We start from the raw sequence: 21070 nt of genomic DNA on the forward strand, positions 1-21070 counted from the left end.
TGGTAGACTGTGACTTGTTGTCAGGAATACTGTAGAACAACAAAATCACTAGTCTTCCATAGTGTCCAAAACCTAATACAGCGCCTCAACACGCCTTGTGGTTGTAGGCTTCTGATAAATGATGCATTCGCCTGCGCAGCTCTCCATAATAAATGAAACATAGATGAAAAATAATCAATTTCATTGAGTCTTTAGTCACATGGCAATGGATTTTGACATGATTTCCCCAAGATGTGTTTCAGCCAGAAAAATAAGCAATGGCCCTAAAATGTCCTAAAATAAAAACATGCTTATGCAAGTATAAATGTGGATTTGTACTTTTTTTTTGATTGGGTGGGAACAGAAAAGAAGTGCTTTTTATTATTATGCATAATGTGCATTAAGTCTGCGCATCACTTTGCCTGGGAGATGGATAATAGCCTTGAATCAAAACACAATGATAAATGTGTGTGCTGGGCCTTAATTCAATGCCAGTGTTTGATTAAAAATACAGGTGAATTACTGCAACCTTTCAGCAGCCCAAAATGCAAACGTATAATCAATGTGGATTCTGTAAAGGGTAAAAAAATGCACTGTTATTATGAGTAATTGCGGTGAATCGCCGAAGGACGTTATAGAAGAGCGGGGTGACGGCCACTGCCCGGCAGCCGGCCTCGAAAAGAATCTTGTTTTGACAGAGTTAATAATGCCAAAGTCCTGAATCCCTGGTGCCCTTTCGCCACGAAGCCGCGTGTGCGCCCAAATCCGGCCGGCCTTTCATTCCCTGCCGCCGCCTCCTCCCGCGTCCCTGTAGCCCCGGCCAGTGGGCGCGATACCCAGCCAGAGGATACACAGTTGACTGCGTCGCTTTCGCTTTAATAAAAGGGATCAGTGGAGAGGCGATGGCCTTATAAAACACAGCCACGCAATTATAACACGATCCCAAAAGGAATAAAGCGGATAATAAAGTGGGCCGGCAGGCTGTAGGACCCCGCACAATGGCCATTGTGGTGTTTTTTTGGTACATTTATAATTAAAATGTTGCTCGTGACAATGAAGACATCACATCTTTTGATCCCCCTGTCCAATTACCTGTATTTTCTGGGGCAACTCTTAAGGCCTCTGTGTAACACGACTTCCCTTTTTATTGAATTTTTTTTTTTTTTTCCAGCCGCCATGATTGGCCGAGGCCAACGAAGCCCGGCAGAGGTGAACCTACATTTCGGGATGCAACGGCAGCATCCATTTTCCTCCGAGCAGCACTGAATAATGACGGCCGGGAGCGGCTGAAGTGGGGCGCAGAGGGGACAGAGAAGCCCAGATGGTGCGTTTAACACTCGACCGTGGGTGATTCTGCCGCCACGACGGGTGCCGAACAGCGGTTCATTATCCATGCCAGGCGATGCTCCACGGACCACGCTCCTCTGCATGGAGACCAATGGACCAAAGGTTATGTTACACGATGCAATATTCATACAAGGCATGAGAATTTGATGAGCTGTAATAGGTTAGACCTGTCGAAAAAATGCCCTCGCCGCCCCTTAAGAACGGATAAAAATATCCCCCCAGCAGGAGCAGTGGATGCACCTCGGAGCCGTAATGCATTAGCAAATCTGTTAGAAAGATGTTTTGCGGTGCCAGTCACTGCCTCCCGTTCCGTACAATTACAGACGTGGCACAGCGTCGGGGGGGTGCACTGTACTTAACTCTGTCCTTGTTCCGTTTGAATAGAGAGTAATGACAACCTGCGGAGCCACAGCAATTTCACCGCCACAGGAAATTGGACGCGCCCACCCCCCCCCCCCCTGAGATTCGGCAAATAGCTCGTTTTAAAAAGTAAAAAAAAAAAAAAAAAATTATAATAATAATAATACCGCGAAGGAAACAAACTTATAATGTTAATGTGTGCGTGATTTCCCTCATTTGCACCCATTCAAGCAGCGGCAACCATCACGGTTATCGTGGCCAGAGAAATGAAATAAAAAAACGGCGCTGCAGACCGCCATCCAGCAGGTTCAGACATTTTAAAAGGGGCCTTTTAAAAGCTGAATTTAATGCAGGTGTCTCCGGTGTCGGTGAACGTGCCGTCCCCTCGTTCGCCCGATTTATGGACAAAGCTGCTTCCCGGGTCTCTGGTACGCCGCTCGGGCAGCGTCTGCGGGGGGGGTGGGAATAAAATATCGACCACTTTTCCTCCAAGCGGCGCAGAGGCCTACACGAGCCCGCCATTGTTGGGCATAAATTTGATCTTTTAAAGTGAGAAAATGGGCATTTCACACTCGTTACTCAAGCGCAAGCACCGTTGTCTGAGCGGCACATTAACGTTTAACGCCGCAGAACGCCCGTTGGCGCCGATATTGCAGTTGTAGATCATCGTTATCGCTTCATCGACGAACTGAGCGGCACCGGCGCAAAAAATCCAGCGCTCACGTTGCCATCCATCTCCGAAAACGACGCCATCAGGACGGATGGCGAGGAGCCGAAAGTGAGCGAAGAGGCAGGCCCCGAGCGCCGGGACTCTGACATCACCCGTCTGGCTCCCATGCCGCTTACTCCCCCTTCTCACCTCCTACACCCCATTAAGGACGGGGCATTCGTCTTACGCCCCGGCTTTGGAAGAATTACAACCGATCGAATGGAGGCGGGATCTGGAGGAGCCGTCGGGTGGGGTCATGTTAAAGTAGCTTTATTGCTTGACCCTGTACAGACACACGCAGCGCTTGCAATTTTAATACTCCCGTGGAGCATAGAAACCTGCCCAGATTTGGCTGATTAAGCACCGCCGCTCGCGATAACGCCGACTGTGGCACCTGGTTCCTAACCCCCACCCACCCACCCACCCACAGCTCCTCTTAACGCCCAGATCAAACAGCCAATCCCTGGCCATTCTGCTCCGGTGGGACCCGGGGGCCGCTGGGATTTCGCCACCGTGGCTGATTACGATTGCACATCAAATGTGTCTCTAAACGGCTCCTCTTTCCTCGCGTTCTGTCACGTTTTGATGTTTTTTTTTTCCCTCCCTCGACGCCCCATGGCGCTTCAAAAGCGCTGCGTCTTCAAAAGCAGACGGTGCCTCTTCAAAGTTCCTGCGAGCCTCTGGCGGCGCACTATCGGCTCTTGCACATTTCCAAGCCACCGGTGGAGTGGGCCGTGCCACCATCCCGGCGCATTAATGCAGATTTCATGACAGCAGGCGGCCTCGGCCTCGCCTAAACGGCTCCCGGTCCCATGAATACATTGAGGCCATCAGTGGCGCGCTCTAATTTGTCACACGCCACGCTGGTGTCACATCGCGCCGTTGAATCACGTCGCAGCCATTATGCTCATCCGACCTGATGAATATTCACGTCAAATGCTTATTAATGAAGGGCCCAGATTTGTGGAGTGGTTGTCCTGTATTCTACCTGCCGACTTCAGTATGAATTCTGACTGAAGCCGAGGCCACAAACGCAACATGTGGCGTCCACAGGGAATCTTTTCCGCCATCAACACCGACTCAGTGACATGAGCAGCGACCGGGCGCAAGAATGAGAATGATTTCAACACACCCAGCCGGCTAATAATAAAATTATAATGAGAATAACAGAACGGTTCCGACGTCGCTGTCCACAAACAGGGGTGCTGAAAACCTCGTTGTTGTTTTTTTGAGCACCAGCGTTTCTTTCTTTTTTTTTTTTTTGCGGACGTCATGGTAAAAACGAAGAGCGTTTTCTAAAAAAAAAAAAAAAATTGATCCCCTGATTTGGACAAACTGCGGGGAATCGGCCAGCCGCCCTTATTCTACTTCTCCACCACTATAATAATAGTAATAATTGTAATAATAAGAAGGAGATGAAGTGAAACAGAGAAGGCGACGGTGGAAATTTCACGCGTGATTTATTCCACGCGTGGCACGTGTTGCCTCGCGTCGCAAGTTTCTGCGCGGAATCTCCGGAGACGCGCGTTCACGGCGCGAAGAACGCGGCCATTTTCTGCACGAGTTTAAAACGTCCGCGACCGCACGGCGAGAAGAGAGGAATAAGATGAAAGGAATAAACTAAAATAAAAACCGGAACGCAACGCAACGCGCCGCCCGTCGACCTGTTGCGCGGAGGTGCGCGTACCTGCTGGCGGGGTTTAAATCCCGGGCGCCGCGGTCTCCGCCTCCGTCGTTAATTCTGAGGTTCGGTACCGGCGCCGTCTCGGTCTCGGTCGCCCTCCGTCCCTCCCTCTCGCCCGTGCGGAGGCACAAGCTGAGGGTCCGTGCGGCCCCGCCGCCTCTTAAAGGCTCCGTCCGGCCGACAGGCGGCCCGCGGCGCCAATGGGCGCCCGTGACGTCACCGGCGCCGGGCGTGCGTCGACGCTCCACAGCGGAGAGTAAATGAGGGATCCGTTTTGTTTTACGGCCGTGTGGCACCCGTGCGCGGTTAATTTTATTCACCTAAAACAGACACCTGAAAACAGCACAGTGACACACACACACACCAAAAACAAAAAAAACCACAGGTGACCAGCGTAGAGCACAGAAATAACGAATATTGATCAGAAAGAAATAATATTGATCATATGACAACAGCCGTGACCTGGGCCAATCAGATTATCTTTACACTGAGAGTGGCACTTGGCGAGCCTGAGGACTGTGGCTTGGTGACCAGGAAATATTCACTCTTTGTCTAGGAGACCACCACATCCGAGAGATGGCCGTTGGAAAGTCTTCGCTCGCACCCTCGGCCCTTTAAAATCCTGGCCATATAATCTTCCTTCAGTCTCGCTCCGAAGACATTACCCACCGGTTGGCTGTTGGGGCCAAATGGTTGGGGCCAAATGGGCTCCAATTGAGTCCCATCGTGCAAATTAAAGAATTTTGGCACGTTTTTTGGGGCGGGGCCAGTCCTCATTACACAGCAGTCGGAACCTAATTAACGCAGGCCAAAGAGAATATCTGTTTGAAAAATCTCATTGTTCTGGCAGCGCGGCATTCATTGAAGCGTGTTTGATGTCGGCGTCGTGCGGAAGGTCAAGAAGGCATTTTGAACAAAAGGAGGATAATCTAAGCAATCGTGGCTCGCCAGCCTCTGCTTTGTTTGGACCGTAAGGAAAACTGGAAACCGCTCTGCTATTTTGAGAGTCGTACGAAATTGCTTGGTCCAGAGAGAAAGTGTTGCTTTTAAATCGTCCTGGAAAAGAAAAAAAAAAAAAAAATCGCACTTGCACACACTCTCGTACGAATGATTCGATTGGACACAATGGTGTCAGATTTGAGCACATTACTCCCGTAGCGTGATCGTGTGTGATGAATTTTACTCATTTATCTGACTTCAGGTAGCCGGACCGGCTTTTATTTTCCAGCGCTGCTCAAAACTTCAGCGCTTTGCACAATAGGCCATTACATCTGATGGCTGCACAGGGGCTTCTTTAAACCTCAGCAATGAAAAGTCAGGGGAAAAAAGGCATGAAGGTCCATTTTGTGCCGTGAATGCACTGCCTCGGCCGCAGGTTATTTATTATGTTCAACAGAAAAAATTAATTCATTTCTCCAAACAAGAGCCACAATGAACAATGAACAATGAACATCTGCAATAAAGTAGAAGTTCAATCTTGACCACGGTTTTGCAATTAAACGGATTCCAGTTCTGCTTACTTTAATAAGACATGAGTACCGTGAGGTTAATTCGACCAAAGAACATATAGCAAAGCTTAATGGATCCACTCTAACGTTTCCTGTCGAGTATGGAGGAAGCGGGAGACCCTTCACTTCCAGCATCCAGTTGTTTTTTGTTCGTTGTTGTCTGATTGTGGTAATCAGTGTAAAGGGACTCCAGGGAGAGACTGAAGGGTTTTTGGGTAAGTAGAGTTCAGAACTGCCATTAGCAGCTGTCCATATTGGAGCCAAACAAACCTGGCCGCCCACACTCTTTGTTTGACTAAGCAGGGCATGCATAAGTAATCCATTGTGCTAAGCGAAGCCCTACATCTGCTCACATAAAGCCAGAGGCTGAGTAAGGCCACACCTGTCCTTTGTCTCAGGAAGCTATCCACGTTCATCTGATAAACCATGGAGGACGAGATCTCCAGCAAGAAATGAATCACATGACTCAGTACCCTTCTGAGTAAATACAAGACAATTTATACAACACACATCATACGGCATTAATAGTAAAATCACAAATATAAAAAAAAAGCCCAAATGCTCATGTTCACTGTTATAGTATTGTAACATACTCTGGATTTATGTATTTTCAATACCACAAGGGGGCGACATAATACTTACCAATAGGGTAGGTCCATCTAGTGGTGCTTCCTTATATGACATGGCGCAAAAAACAAAATGCAAATTAATATTTGGCAAGACTATCTTTAACTTTTAACTTTCATATACATACGCAGTATTTCAGTACAGAGTTGTATACATTTTTTTTTTGAGGTTGGACAAGATTCTAGCAGAATTCTGTTTGATTTGAAGTGGTGCCATTTTTCGGTATTATTTTGGTTGTTTCTGAGCAGGAAACTAAAGTTCATTGCTTTTTTTTTTCAGAATTGAAACCACCTGAGTACGAAGCATCTGGAGGAAAGATGGGATGTTGCTCTTAGAGGCAGGGGGTGCTTCCATTTTCACGGGCCCCTACAACACTCTCACAAAGTGGCAAAAAAACTGGGGTCAAATGGTCGTACATTTCCTGTTGCTTCAATCGATTGTACCGGTCCTTGTACAATTCTTTTGTATGGAACTTTTTTGATTGGGGGGGGGGGGAGAAGAAGAAACGTGCATGGCCATACCTATTGTGCATGCATGCTTCTGTGCATAGGACATAAAAATATATGTACTTTAACAACCAGAACCATGGATATTAGCCATCAAAAAGGGTTGTTTTATTTATTTGTTTTTTACTACTACAATGATCTTACTCTCTATTCTCACATTATTCGTATTTCTTGTGTCTCTCTGTGTCTGTGTGATGTGGCAGTGACCACACAAACAATTTCTTTCATGATAAATAAAGAAATTCATGATTTTACACATTCGGACATAATTTAGAGTGCTTTAAAAGCAGATTCATATTACTCATTTCTAATATACGCAATGCAGTATTAGTGCTAATCCTCAACCTATTTAAGATCACATAGTTGCAATTTAGATCAATAACGATCATTTATTAAAGGCGTGAAAAGACAATGTCCGAAAGCCTAAAATATGAACAAATAAAGTGGCTCAGCAAAATCCGAACAGCTCCAAAACAAACCCACTCTAATGGACTCACACACAGACCCTCACGCATGGCACAAAAGACTCACCTTGCCCCCCCCCCCTTTGTTTGCCACTGAAGGGTATCCATGGTAACTGGCCTTATGATAACAGATGATACTTTAAGAAATGTTGGGAGTAAAACGGGTGGGGCAGTTTGTTGAGATAGGGGAACAGGCTCTTTTTTTTTTTTTTGGTGATGCCTGTTATATTTTTGCAGAAGAAGAAAAAGAAAAGAAAAAAAAAAAAAACCCACACCCGCACACACCACAGAACAGCAGAGGCCACTAATTGTGTGTAAACATTCACGCTAAAGAGAGGATTACAAACGCTGTCAATTCGAGGATGTTCGGAGCACGACAAGCACAGCGACGGCTCAGGCTGAATAGTCATGTTTCCAGGCAACAGCGTCCTATCATTTTGACAGCTAATCATCCGAGCAATCCCTCGAACTGGTTAACTCTTTCAGTCCTGAGGGTCAGGTCCACAAACCCTCTCCAATAGACATTTGTGCATCGGCCAATCGGTTTACTTCCCTAATCAAGCATGCATGGGCTTTTTGCATGTTTTCTGTATACTATTTCTGCAAACATAAATATATAAATATGCCAAAAGCTTTACACAAATACAGTGACTATATTTCATAGGCAAAATGTCATTTTATGTGGTTGACATGTTTATATTTAAAAAAAATTATGAAAACAGGTATTTGCAGCACACCCTGCAGCGCCATCTAGTGGGGCTTCCCTTTGACACTGAATTTAAAAATTCTTTGCATCTTGCACAGAGATGCACAAAAACAATTATGCTCACATAAATGCAGTATTCATTTACATTTACGGCATTTATCAGATGCCCTTATCCAGAGTGACTTACAATCAGTAGTTACAGGGGACAGTCCCCCTGGAGCAACTTAGGGTTAAATGTCTTGCTCAGGGACACAATGGTAGTAAGCGGGATTTGAACCTGGGTCTTCTGGTTCATAGGCGAGTGTGTTATCCACTAGGCTACTACCACCCCTATGCAGTATAGATTAATATGATGTTATCACAATAACCACAAAAAAATCATGAATTGCATAAATTAAAAAATAATCATGAATTGCATAAATTAAAAAATGGATTTCACTGTTTAAAAAGCACAGACTAATTATCCAAGTAATGCCATTAAATGCCTATTATTGCTTTCAGGGTCCATGTATGTTTCAGTCTGCCTACACGCACTTTACTTCATGTCAGATTTTCAAAATACTATTCTTAATTTTCTCCTTTAATTAACAGAAGCGCAAAAATGATTCAAAATTAAAAATGCTCTAGACATCAAATTATAAACTGAAATAATTAATGGATGACTGCAAAAAAATATGGAGGAAAAAATATAATTCCCAAAAAGGCTTTGTATGAAGACGTAATGAGAAAGGGCCCTTAACCATGTCAATTTGTCATATGAGGCGACATTATGTGCCACACGTAATCTGCCTTGTTCCTTTCAAATGTAATCTCCTCAACAACTTTTTCATCCCGCTTTTTCTGTCTTTGTGATCGAGTTTCTTGAATTTTTCTTTTTTTTTTTTTTATAAACTCATATTTTTTAATACTTGCCTTCTAAAATTGTTCGGCCAGCACCATACCCCTAACAGCATGAGTGCTATTGATGATGTACTCTCCCAAATGTAACCCCATGAGTCTCTCCACCCCCCCCACCACCGTGTCCTCCTTCAGAACAAAGGTGCTATTCACCGTAGAGAGGCAGGTAAGAGGCACCAAATGGAGCTCAAGTAGGCCCTGGCCTTCCTCGATGAATGGCCAATGAGATTTCAATTTTTCATTCTTGGTCCCAACTCCATTTCCATAATGCATTACGGACAGCTGCTAAAAGCTTGTGCGAGGAGGAATATTACAGGTGCATTAAAAAAATAAATTCCAATGAAAACAACAAGCAAGACCACCACCACCCCCCCACCCAGCTCTGAGGGTCTCAGTGCCATGACACGACTTGGCCGATGACACCCAGCGCTTTCCAATCGGGGGCCAAGCGCCAAGACCAATGTCCACTGCACCAAAATGCTGCGATCAGAAAATTCCCCAGGCACTTATCATAACCTTAAATGTTTTTTTTCTCTTTCCTCTCACCCCTCCATCTTTTCTACTATATTTCTTTTCTGCTCACAGCCTGCTATTATAGAAAATTGCAACTTATAAGTCGGCCTACTTGGAACAGGTATAATTGGATGGAGAGCCATTATCCAGCACTCAAGGCTGAGCATGCGACCGTGCTTCCTGCTTTTAATGCATTTTTTTTTATATAAACTCCTCTTTTTGGGGGGTTTTGAAAAACATGCTCACTGTAAAGCAAACAAAAATGAACATGCTCGGTCGGCCTCGACCCCCCCCTGTGCACATCACAGCGACCGGAGAAGGATGGAAGTTTTTGTGTGCAGCGCATGCATGCAGAACGCAGCTGCGAGGCTGGTGCATGCGCCACGCTGCATCTAAGTACAGTAACTGCTCTGTGTGTGTGTGCGCGCGCTTGTGTGTGTGTACGAGGCTCGTCTGTTCATGTGTGGAACTTTCACCTGAAAGCCAAGCCGGCGAGTGGAAAAATAAAGAGCGCAACAGGAGTCGCCATTTCAGCGCCATCCCTTTGGTTTGTTCGCGCCTGGGGAGAGGGGAACATTTGCAGGGCACTTCATTTAAACGCAAATTTACGAAATGACATAATAAGCGCTCAAAAGTTTGGCCTCTGGGCAGGGGGCATCTTTCTTTCCCTAATTGCAAGTGCAGTTCTGAGGTCGGTCCGATAGGAAACGCGCTCCAGATTTACAGAGAGCATGTAGTACATATATCTTACATGCCTTGGGTACGTTTCGGTACAAAAGCGTGCTGATTAAAATACATTTGCGTTAATTAAACAGAGTGTGTGTTTGTTGGGTTACCCCCCTGCAGGATTTCTAGGATACCTTTCTTTTTCTTGGTTTATCCGCGGCGCTCGTTAGGAAGCTTTAGATAAAAGCCCAACAGCTGCTGTGGGATTAAGAGGCTCCACCCACCACAGAGTAAACCAATACGATTCGATTTAAGTGCCGCACACCTGGCCTGAACCTGGAAGCTGAATAGGTCAAAAGTCTTAAAAGGTGATTTAAAAAAAAAAAAAAAAAAAATGTATGCCCAATAAGAGAAAAAAAAGCATTAAACATTTCTTTTAAATGCGTTTAAATTGCAAATATTAGCAGGAATGAAAAAAAAAAAATTTTTTTTTTTAAATGGGGAAAAAAAAAAAAAAAATAGTCTGCAAAACTGCGCCCCCCCCCTCTCTGGCCTCGGTGGCCGCGGACACAGGAACGCTGCCGCCCGAAGAGCAGATGTGCGTCGCAGGCCTGACCTTGGTTGCCATGGGTACAGAGTTACATTCACCGACTGCCCGAGAGTCTCTGCTAATTGCCGTCGTCATGGCAACGAGGCACCTGATGTAATTCTAGGAAAGGGCAATAGCGTTCCGCGGACCCGCGTATTTTTAGCGCGCCGTACCGCGCCGAGCCGGTACAGGAGATTTCTGGCGCGTCGGAGACCATAGCGACCTCCCTCACGCGCCGCTCCGAAAGACAAACAAAACAGCCACAGAAGGGGTTAACAGTGCGCGCCGCAATGGCGCCATTTAATGAAATAAATCAGATGGAGAGAGGGTGAAGTCAGAATCCACGCCGCTGCCTTGATTTACCGTAACGAGGCCGGGCACCGCGGCTCGTCACGCCACGGGGCGTCCGGCTCCACACCTCGCCCCTCACATCCTGCGGGCTTTACGAGGACGGCATCCGTTATGTGGGACCGGGGTGTTGTCTGTGATTGACACCACTTCCAGCCCACCCATGGTCAGTCCCTTAATTGCAGACTACAACAAGGAGAAAAAAGGAGAAAGAAAAGTGATATTACTAATGTAATTAGTAATAATATGACTATTACATGAGAAATAACCAGTTTTCTGCATCCCCTACACCTGATACACACTGATTAATATTCAGCTCCCCTCCAGGCACAGAGGGTGTTAGGGTCAAAGGTCATAATGAACTTTTCAGAACAGTAATTATCAGAAAACCTATCATTACAGCTTTTCTCCCGTGTTAATTATGCAGCCCGGGAGAATTTTGGACATCAGATGTGATTGTCTATTTAAAAAATTTTTTTTTTTTTTTTTACATGTGTATTTGCAGATGGGCAGAAACGCAAATAAATCTGTGACTGTAGATAAAGCTACAAAGCCCTTTTCAGGCAATAAAAATGTGTGTCGAATGCTTCTGATGAATTTGATATATGTTTAGTCAGCCCGCTCCAAAATCCCTCAGGTTGCAAGATAAATGGCGAGGGACTCGGCTTGAAGACAGAGGGCCGTGACTCACGTGACGGGAGACTCACCAGGCGTCCCGGGCCCAGACCTTTCACCAGCACCCGCACAAACGTCACACCCTTTGCCTGCGCCTTCTGTTCAGGGGGCGAGACACTGCAAGTCAGACACTCGTCACAGGCACTCCAATAAATCAGCAAGGACAACAATTTAGCGGGTTAATGGGGGGCCGGCAGGGTCCTGCAGGGTCCCTTCGCCCAATGAGCCTGTAATGTACTCCACAACAGAAAAGCAAAAAGGGGGAGGGTCCAAAAAAAAAAAAAAAAAAAAAAAAAACTGGTCTTAAAAGGAACGTCTGTTTTAAAAGGAACGGCGCTACCGCGCCAGCTCTCCCTCATTACAGGGTCATGGAGGAAAATGTTTCCGTACCTACAGAGGTAATGGGTACGCAGGAGAGCGCTGCGGCGGCGGTGCATTAGATCTAATTGAACGTATGAGAAATGCTATTTCTGTCTTTAGCCCGCAGCTCTTGTGAATATGACCGCGAACAAGGGAAGTTAACGCTCGCTCAGGAGCCTCCTAATGAGGCCGGTAAATGACAGCTGAGAATCGGGAGAATGTCACCGCGCTCGGAGACCCCGCCCCCAGCGCGCACGCTTCGGCTACCAGCGGTCAGGCGAAAACCGACAGGGTCAACTGGCTCCAGTTAAGGGAGAAGTCTGGAGCCACCTCTGGCGAGGAGGAAAGGTGGAGAAGAGGGAGTCTGCCACCTTGTGGGGACTTTGGTTAGTTCACAAAGGTAAATGACAAACAAATGCTAATGGAACACAGTTCAATTATAAAGCAATAAAAAGGAATACAACCCAGGTTAATACTAATCAAAAAGGTTTAAGTAGAATGCAGTACCGCGGCGGCTGAAATCCCGGCTGTTTGAGCCGCAATGGGGGTGGACTTCTTGATATTGCGGAATCCTTCTGTCCCACACGACGTCCTGACCATGTACTGTCCTTTACTGTCTGTGACCTGTATGTGGGTGCTGCAGGGAACACATTAAAATTTAACAACACAGCCGCACCAATAGCTCACTTAACAAGTGAGTCGGGGAAGTACGTACTTGTTATATGTGGCTTTGACGTGTGCAATTGGCAAATCCTCGAACTTCACTCCACCCCATCGCAGTGGACTGTCTTGATCTGGAACAGGAGGGTAAATACTAGGAGAAAAACAAATACATGACTTGAAAAACATGTGCATGCAATAAATACAACTGATTGTCAATGTATTTAACATATTTAAATGTATTAAAAAATTTCCAAGGAAATTCAAAGCAAATTATCATAACCCAGAAATTCAAAGTTCAGTTTATGGATGTTATATTGAATAGTGCATCAGGCTTAATTCACCCAGGTTAAAATCCCACTTACAACCATTGTGTCAGTGAGCAAGACACTTAACCCTAAGTTGCTCCAGGGGGGGACTGTCCCTGTAACTACTGATTGTAAGTCGCTCTGGATAAGGGCGTCTGATAAATGATGTAAATGTAAAAATGTAAATGGCTATTCAATGTTGAATTTAACAGCACTAGTGTAGCTTTTATAACAGTGACATGTCCCATGCATCACATCTTACCCATTATACATAAACTATTTGGTGCAACAGTTCTGTCTGAATGCTTGTAGAGTTGTCAGAATCTAATAGCGGAGGCTGGTTTTAACAAGTGAGACTAGTTTTGTGTCCAGTGCATCACATGACAAGCCTTCAAACTGTTTGTATGTCTTTTGTCATAACTTTGTATTGAACTACCCAGTAATAAGGCATGACAAGTACTACATACATGTCACTTGTCACAGTTCTGACCACTAGTTGTTGGGATAAAGCAACTTGTGTTATTGAACTATGCAACATATGCAATCTCACAAATATATCTTTTATGCACGTACTGACATTTGTTTTTACAACTCACATTCACTGTTTTACTTTGCTATTCTAGGACTATTTATTTGTACAGTGAAATATTATATATGATACAGTTGACAATGTCTGTGCTATTGTCTTTAGTGCTTTTATTCAGCGTTTGCTTTAGACATTTCTGAACATTACTGTTACACTTTAAACAAAACTACACATCTATTAAAACTGAGAGCATCTTCAACTGTGTAAATTACTTGATTATTATGTTTGAAACACAAATTAAAATGAAATGTTAAAGGAGAAGCTAGAACCAATAACACGGTGACACACGTGTTATTTTTTATTTTTTTACATGAACTCGCTGATGCTACCTGAACTCCCTGGACTTCTCCTCTGGGGTGGAGGACGCTGCCGATGCGGCCGCCTCCTGCAACCTGACGGCGCTGGAACAAGCTGGCCGACGCAGCACAGCGCGTAACCTGCAAAAAAAAAAGCCGAATAGCGACGCTATTTAGAGTGACCACAGGCACACGAGACTGAACAGCGTCTCCGAGGCCGACTTACGCCGTCAGGCCGGCCGGCCTCAACAAGCCAACCATGAGGAGGACGGCGTCCCTCGTCCGAGTTGACAGAGCCGACGTATCTCTCAACGTGGGGCCGAATACACCGTGCCTGACATTGAAGTTCGCGTACATCCGGGACGAAACACTTTGGCAAGTCTGCGAGGGGGGGCTTCGGCGTGGAGATTTACAACAATGTTTCTTAACAACGCGTTTTCATGATGTACTTTTATGAACTTTTTTTAAACGATAAAATGGATCATAAAATGTTCTTACCGTTTTCCACATCGTAAATTACGGTTGTGTCACCCCTAAAAACCCATAATGGTACTTTCCGTGACGTCATCAAAAGTTGTTCGCCAGCTGCTTATGGATTATGTAGTCATTTTACTGTAATTGATTAAAAACAATCAGCATGGATTTTAAATATAATTCTGTTACTTACAATTATCAAAATCGCATTAAATAAACAATATTTCTGCACCAACATCTTGACCAAACGTTTTTTCGGAATATTACCCCTATCGGTTAGAACACGTGGGTAGCGTAACCAACATGGCGGCACCCGTAATCAGAATGTCAGGTCGCGCCGCAAGCCGTTTTCTAATCTCGCCGATATGTTCTACCGTACGGCAGTCCTCCTTTCGGAGTTTTTCTGCCACCGGCCGCTGGTGCGGCGCCGTGAAACTGAAAAGCGAAGCGGTCGTGTCGCCGTGGCGGCTCTACGGCGCGGTGTGTCTGCAGAGGTTGCCTGTCATTTCCCAAGATCCCAACTGCATCGAAAAGAAATTCGCGCACGTAATGCATCAGGTACAGCGAGGGCTGTTATTTTCTCTGCACACTCATTTACATTCAGACCACACAAAAGGTCACAAAAGGCACAATAAATAAGATGCTACAATGGACCCTCGTGGGTGGGAGTAGGATTCTTAGTTTTAGCCAAGCATGTAAATTTGTAAGTTTACTCACCTTTTTGGGATTATAGTGGAACAGAAACGTTTATATTATTCAGAATGTCTGGAATAGAATGCTATGCATTGTGACACATGCAACCTGGCTGCACGTTACATATTACTTTAGTGAATGCAGTCTGTCCTGTTGTCTTCTGTCTTTTAGAATAAATGTATGTTGTGTTGTACTGATCAGCAGTAAGTGTGAGGATTTAAATGGTTATGGGAACAGGGTTGGCATGAGTCTACTGGTTTCAACCCCGCAGGTTAATGAAACAGTATCCTGAATTGAGTAGCGGTCTTCCTCTGGTTTTGGTTCTCCCCGGCATTGCAGATGGAGTTGGAGAGGAGCCTCCTCTCAGACCATGAACTGAGACTCCTTGAGGATGCGGAGCGCATGAGTCGCAGGCAGGAGGAGGATTACGATTCCGACGAGGAGGACGTCCACACCAGCCAAGAAATAGTCACAGCTCAAGACCTGGAGGACACTTGGGAGCAGAATCTTAAACAGTTTCAGCCCGCTGTCAGATCTGAAGGTCCTTCACTTTGTAACGGTTCAAGACCGGTTTCACGCCACCCGTTACGTTAACGTTACCCACTGCTGGAAAATGCAGCGTTAATCAGCTCCCCCGTTGCCTTGCAGGCGCTGCTGACAAGGACCCCAGCTCCTCAGATCGGTGCCTGGGCGACAGCTTGGTGCTGCTGGTGGAGCAGAGTGTTGGCGGCGAGAAGCTTTGGCTGCTGCCCCAGCTGCAGTGGGAGGCGGGGGAGACGCTCAGGCAGACAGCGGAGCGTGCCCTCGCCAGCCTGCCAGGTACTGTGCCCACCACCCTTCTGTGCCGCTCTGCAGAAAACTGCACCCGGGGAGATGGATGGAGTAGGAGGCTCAGTGTGATGAGTGCAGTCTCCTTCATGCCCATGCGGATTGATGGCTTTCATTTGCACTTTTCCTAAAACGTATCATTTTTCTTCAGTGCAATAAAGTAACTTGTGACCATCTCTTTGTCTGCAGGTACAGATGTAAATGCTACGTTCTTGGGCAACGCGCCATGCGGTGTTTACAAGTACAAATTCCCAAAAGACATTCGAACCGAGCGCTCTCAGGGAGCCAAGGTCTTTTTCTTCAAAGCCGTACTTTCAAGCCGCAGCAGCTCCACATCCAATAAGGGATCGTTTGTGTGGGCGAAGAAAAGCGAACTTGAGGAGTACCTCAAGCCGGCGTATTTCAAACAAGTCAGTCGTTTCATCCTGAATCTGTGACTCGGATCTTGAAGAATATACAACTTTTCTTTGGGTTCTAAGTGTCTCGGCACCATGCATTTGTAGCCTTTTCCTCAACTGGATTATAGTAAAAATGTAAATCGCAATCCTATCTGGCGCAATTGAGTTTTTGTGTACAGGTAGTGAATGTTCAAGCTGCATCTGTCCTGTCCAGAATAAAGCGCTGGAAACGTGTTTCTGTGTTCTTCCGTTCTTCATCCTCCTAACCCACATGGTTCAGCGGGTGTGTCCTTTCGGGATGCGGGATGCACCTGGCTGCTCTGCTGCCGGTGGGCTGCATCAGGACCACCATGTCTCACTGCCAGATATCTGCTGAGCTGGACATTTACTTTTAGAGCGCCTGGTCTAAATCTGTTTCTCAGCCCCATGTGCATTTACTAGTGAAAGAGTTTTTAATCATTTACACCCATTTATGTACATGAAGGTAAATCTTCATATGTGCTCTATTAATTACGTGTTTTTTTTTTTTTTTAAATACAGCTAATGCTAACTTCTGAAAATTCTAATTTTATTTATTCACTCAGACTTTTTAACTACTTTTTCAGATGCGTTTGTATTGTTTTGCATTTGTGTTTTTGTTTTACAGATCGGGAAAAATAAAATTCAATGGATGGGTATGATTTTTATTTGCCGAATTTGATGTGTAGTTTAATCCACCATAATTTAATTTCTTTTGTTGAATGAATTATTTCATAAGAAAAAAATTCTTAATCAATATTACAATTGCAATAATGAAGTTTGGCCATCGTTATTATAAATAAATTTCCACCCAAATGAAATAATTTCAGTTTGAAATGCAGGTCAGACACAGGTGGTCCACAGAAATTAAATTAGACTTAACACTTATTCTGAGCATCATGAGGAGTGTACACATTTATTTGTGCATTTAAATGCCTTGTAGTGTTTTATTTACGGCGTAAGGGCATAGTTTAAGATATATTCGTCTCGTGTTGCATTCTGAGTGTATTTCAACAGGGCTCTGTAACAGATGCACAATCGGGGCTGCTGAGAGAGAAGCTGTGATTGAATCTGTGAACGTGGAGGCGTTCCATCCATCCTGGTGTGAGGGGCACATGCTGAGATCCAGATCGGGGATGTGAGTTAATTGGCAGCTGAGGAAAGCATGTAAAAATATATGGATAAATAAAAAAACTCCCCGGATTTCAATATCATCTCTGCACCACTGGATGGCAGTAGTTAGATGCTATTTTATCTGAAATAAAAATTACATAAGCTGGCTAATTTTCAGGCTACATGTCTCCCCTTGTGAGATAATTGTGTTGAACATGGTAAATGTACTGTTTAGAACTGCTGGAACCATATTTTATTTTTGGAATTATTGTCTTTAGTGCATGCATCCTTGACTGTAAGTCTGTGTGTTCTTATAAATAAATAAATAAATAAAATATATATTTATTGCGACATACTCCACTATGTAGATCTCACTACTAAGTGTCTTTTGATCTCTCACACAAAGGTGGTATTTTTCTTGCAAATGACCTGAATTCGTAATGCATCTCTTTTCAGCCTAATTTGTTGTGAATATTTTCTCTGGCCGAGGGCCGAATTTGTACATGGATCAGATGTTGCATCATCATTCATAGATCTTTCCCAACTTGTTCTAATAAAGAATTCACAGTAAAGTGCTTGTAATCAGAGTGATATATAGAGTGTGCATCATCTTTGTTAGTGTCTTCCTTAATGCCTGAGAAACCTTAAGCAAGAAAAATGACAGATAAAAATAAAATATCCATGTTTGAAATGGTCAGATACCAACAAGGTACCTATTTCCTTAAACAATATGAATATTGTATACATAAGAACCAATTACTTTTGCTCGCTAAGGATACATGAGTATACAGCTCAAGTAACACGTTCATTAGCTCCGTTCATGTATAAAAGAAAATGTAAAATTTGTGCCCACATCTATATTATAGTTACCGCAGTTAACTCAGAGAAGCAGATACATCAGAAAATGTTGCCCTCCAGACACTGGGTAAAAAAACCATTATAGGTATAAATCCATAAGGCTCAGTTGGGAAGCCTCTTTTGAATGCAAATGGTTGTATTTTTGGTTTTGTCGTGTGGTTGAACAGGGCCATTTCAGTACGCTGCACTTTTTAAAAGACACTTCAGTTCTTAAGCAAGCCCAGCGCAGCCCCTGCAAAATGATTATTGTCATTGTTTCCAGGAAGACAAATCCTCCTCGGAAGTTCGGAGTCCCAAGGCGCTTGCAAACCACAACAGGTTTTTGTTTCATGACGTCTTTATTCCTCGTTCCGTCAAATGCTCTCTTCATCCTAACAAGCTTCTTCGTCCTGGAAGCTGCTGTATAATGTTGTTCCTCCGCCACACGGCACAGCGGGACGTGAATCCTCAGGATGATGCACGGTGTTAAACTCAGGCCCCCAAATTGTGCTTACTACTAAAAAAAAATCTAAATTTCGCTATCAGCATGAAGCAGAGCCTCCTTCCATTTGCTCGCCGGGTTCCCGCAGGGTCCAGAGAAACTCTCAGATTTGTTGTGCCACTTTGTTTAGCGCTTTCATTTTTTCTTCTAGCACATTCTGCCACCCCACGCCCGATTTCCCTCCCTTCCTCAGTTCTTTAGTGGCCTGCTTACACGTACTTTTTGAGGATGGCCTGCTTTAGGCAGATGTGCGGTCATTCCGTATTCTCTCTGTGTCTTTATAAGGGATCTAACGCTTCTCTTGGGAGTTTGGCATCTCCAGAAATTTTCATGACCTTGTTGCTGCTCTTCCGGGGTGTTCCCTGTATTGGAAATCGGTATGGGAGGTCCCAGGCAGGAAAGTCTTCTATTTTTTTAGTTAATGCATGTCACTTCCATTATAAATACTGTAACACCACGTCCTGCATGGCCTGACAATCTGCGAATGTGACAAAATGATATTAGCATGCATTGGTGTAAATATTTCATATAAAAATCCACATGCACCTGCTTTCTGGAGGAACTGTTAACTGCAATAGAAAATAAGTTGATCTGATTTACTCTCATAATAACATTCAAATATAGTTACGTGGAGGAATAGAATTTTTACAACACACATGCTACTAGCATGTTGCTAACGCTGCATCCTGCACGCCACGATTTGATTGGCTCGCCTCCAGATCCCCCCCACCCCCCCAGGTTCCCCTCTGCAGCCACACTGAGATGGCAGCTTCATGCTCGCTGTTAGACACTTTCCCACCGCGCCGCGACCGTGCCTCTTGACAGGCCTGCAGTGATTTGACACAAACACAGAGGGCAGGGGCACGGGGTGGCACGCTGCAGACAGAGGTCAGGCCCAGGGTCCGGTTGCACTCTCATGGACGGAAGATCGTAAGGTCGCTGCCAGCCTGTCATCGGCGATGACTTCAGGAAAGACTTAAATGAGCCAGGAGACAAACTGTCCTGCTGTTTTACCATCAGGAGAGGCTTTATCCCCCCCAGCTGAGACACTCTTTTATTCACACTCTACATATGAAAAGCACTTAGAGTCATTAAGCAATTTTCAATCCTCAGCTGAGAGCGATGATCTCATCTGATATTCCTGCTCAAATTGGATTGGCTGTGAGGAAAAAGCCAGGCCAATTCCCCCCCTCGCGGAAGATGTAGTACCTTTTGTTTACCTGTTTGCTCATCCGTCTGGGTGAATTATGCTGTATTAAACCTGGGCCTTTCTTCTCTCGGGGGCACATGCATCAACCATGGAAGTCTGACATTTCTGAGCAGCCCATTACCATAATTCATCCATTATCGTAGCGCTATGTCTGTTAACAAAGCCCTGGCCTATAGCCTGCAGCACCATTAGCGCAGCCTGTAGATCGTCCCAGGCTACCAGGAATCCGCTCGCTTCTTTTATTTCATTATTAGTCCCACCAGTGATTGAGATGCGGCCCAAACGCATGGGTAGTGTTTGCATATGTGTTTGCTGAGCTGACGTTTTTAACTTAATCCCTTTTCAAATTAAATTTAAATGACCCTCCTGAGCTCGTAAACTTCAGCCGGCCTGACAGCATAATACATAACCCCCCACGCCGAGCCAGGCCCTCCCAGGCCGTAAGGGCCATCTAAATGGAGGTTAGGAGGCAATAAATGGGGTGTCTGAGCATGCCCCTCCTGGCTTTTAAAGACCACAAGACCAGAGCTCAGCACAGGGGTGATCACCGGGGTTATGAAGAGCCTCGACAATTAGCTGATCCTGCAACTTTCTTTTCCCAAGTTGCCCGACTCGACACACCACCCATTTTGTTTCTTGACGAGCAGATCAGAATGGGGACTGTATTTTAACAGGGTTATGAACCAACTCCATGTCAGATGCACCCTCTATGTCACCCCCTCTGTTTCCGGAACTCACTGCAAATGATGGTCATAGTTTCCAAACAGCCTGAAGTTGTGCTAGATTCGGAATTGGACTGATATTGATGTTACTGAATGGTAGGTGGGGTTTTGTTGTACATAAATGAAGTACAGGCACTTTAGAGTTGCCAATGCATCTACTGAACATGCCCTAAGATGGCAGGAGGTAACTCTGCAAACGCCAAGCCAAAGCCGGGAATAAAAATGATGTTGGACATGTAAGGCCAAACTGCTACCTGCCACGCCCCAAATGAACAAAATTGTTGGTCCCATATAGGTCCATATACAGGACGATCCCAACCTTTTCAAAACTAACTACAAATTTCTGACAAAAACATCAAATTTTAAGCTATGTTTAATCTCAGATTCTGTTAACGAGAAAACAATGATACCAGATCTCGGTAAATATTACAATTTTTAAGCGGGATGACATGCACATAATATGCACAGATGACGAAAGATATCACCG

At 45.0% G+C, this 21070-nt stretch overlaps 2 protein-coding genes across 2 annotated transcripts; one reads left to right on the plus strand and one right to left on the minus strand.

Moving 5' to 3' along the window:
• Nucleotides 1-10827: 10827 nt before the first annotated feature.
• mrps11 (mitochondrial ribosomal protein S11) lies at nucleotides 10828-14169 on the minus strand. Its single transcript, XM_028956861.1, has 6 exons — nucleotides 14015-14169; nucleotides 13822-13929; nucleotides 12654-12752; nucleotides 12446-12575; nucleotides 11611-11676; nucleotides 10828-11089 (listed from the first exon to the last, which is right to left on the minus strand). Exons 1-6 carry the CDS (start codon nucleotides 14143-14145, stop codon nucleotides 10982-10984), a joined length of 642 nt encoding a protein of 213 aa, XP_028812694.1. The 5' UTR covers nucleotides 14146-14169; the 3' UTR covers nucleotides 10828-10981.
• A 390-nt stretch (nucleotides 14170-14559) lies between these two features.
• mrpl46 (mitochondrial ribosomal protein L46) lies at nucleotides 14560-16415 on the plus strand. The gene is made up of 4 exons (XM_028956905.1): nucleotides 14560-14820; nucleotides 15295-15496; nucleotides 15604-15774; nucleotides 15973-16415. Exons 1-4 carry the CDS (start codon nucleotides 14566-14568, stop codon nucleotides 16218-16220), a joined length of 876 nt encoding a protein of 291 aa, XP_028812738.1. The 5' UTR covers nucleotides 14560-14565; the 3' UTR covers nucleotides 16221-16415.
• The last annotated feature ends 4655 nt before the right edge of the window (nucleotides 16416-21070 follow it).

This window comes from Denticeps clupeoides, chromosome 16 (assembly GCF_900700375.1).
Source record: "Denticeps clupeoides chromosome 16, fDenClu1.1, whole genome shotgun sequence".
NCBI classification, from domain to species: Eukaryota; Metazoa; Chordata; class Actinopteri; order Clupeiformes; family Denticipitidae; genus Denticeps; species Denticeps clupeoides.

Coding starts and splice junctions, on each gene's coding strand:
- mrps11 (XM_028956861.1), bottom strand. CDS start 14,145: ATGTACGCGAACTTCAATGTCAGGCACGGTGTATTCGGCCCCACGTTG. Junction 12,576..12,653: donor GTCAAAGCCACATATAACAA/GTACGTACTTCC, acceptor TGTTCCCTGCAG/CACCCACATACAGGTCACAG. Junction 11,677..12,445: donor CCGGGATTTCAGCCGCCGCG/GTACTGCATTCT, acceptor CCCCCTGAACAG/AAGGCGCAGGCAAAGGGTGT.
- mrpl46 (XM_028956905.1), top strand. CDS start 14,566: ATGGCGGCACCCGTAATCAGAATGTCAGGTCGCGCCGCAAGCCGTTTT. Junction 14,821..15,294: donor TCGCGCACGTAATGCATCAG/GTACAGCGAGGG, acceptor CCGGCATTGCAG/ATGGAGTTGGAGAGGAGCCT. Junction 15,775..15,972: donor TGCCCTCGCCAGCCTGCCAG/GTACTGTGCCCA, acceptor CTTTGTCTGCAG/GTACAGATGTAAATGCTACG.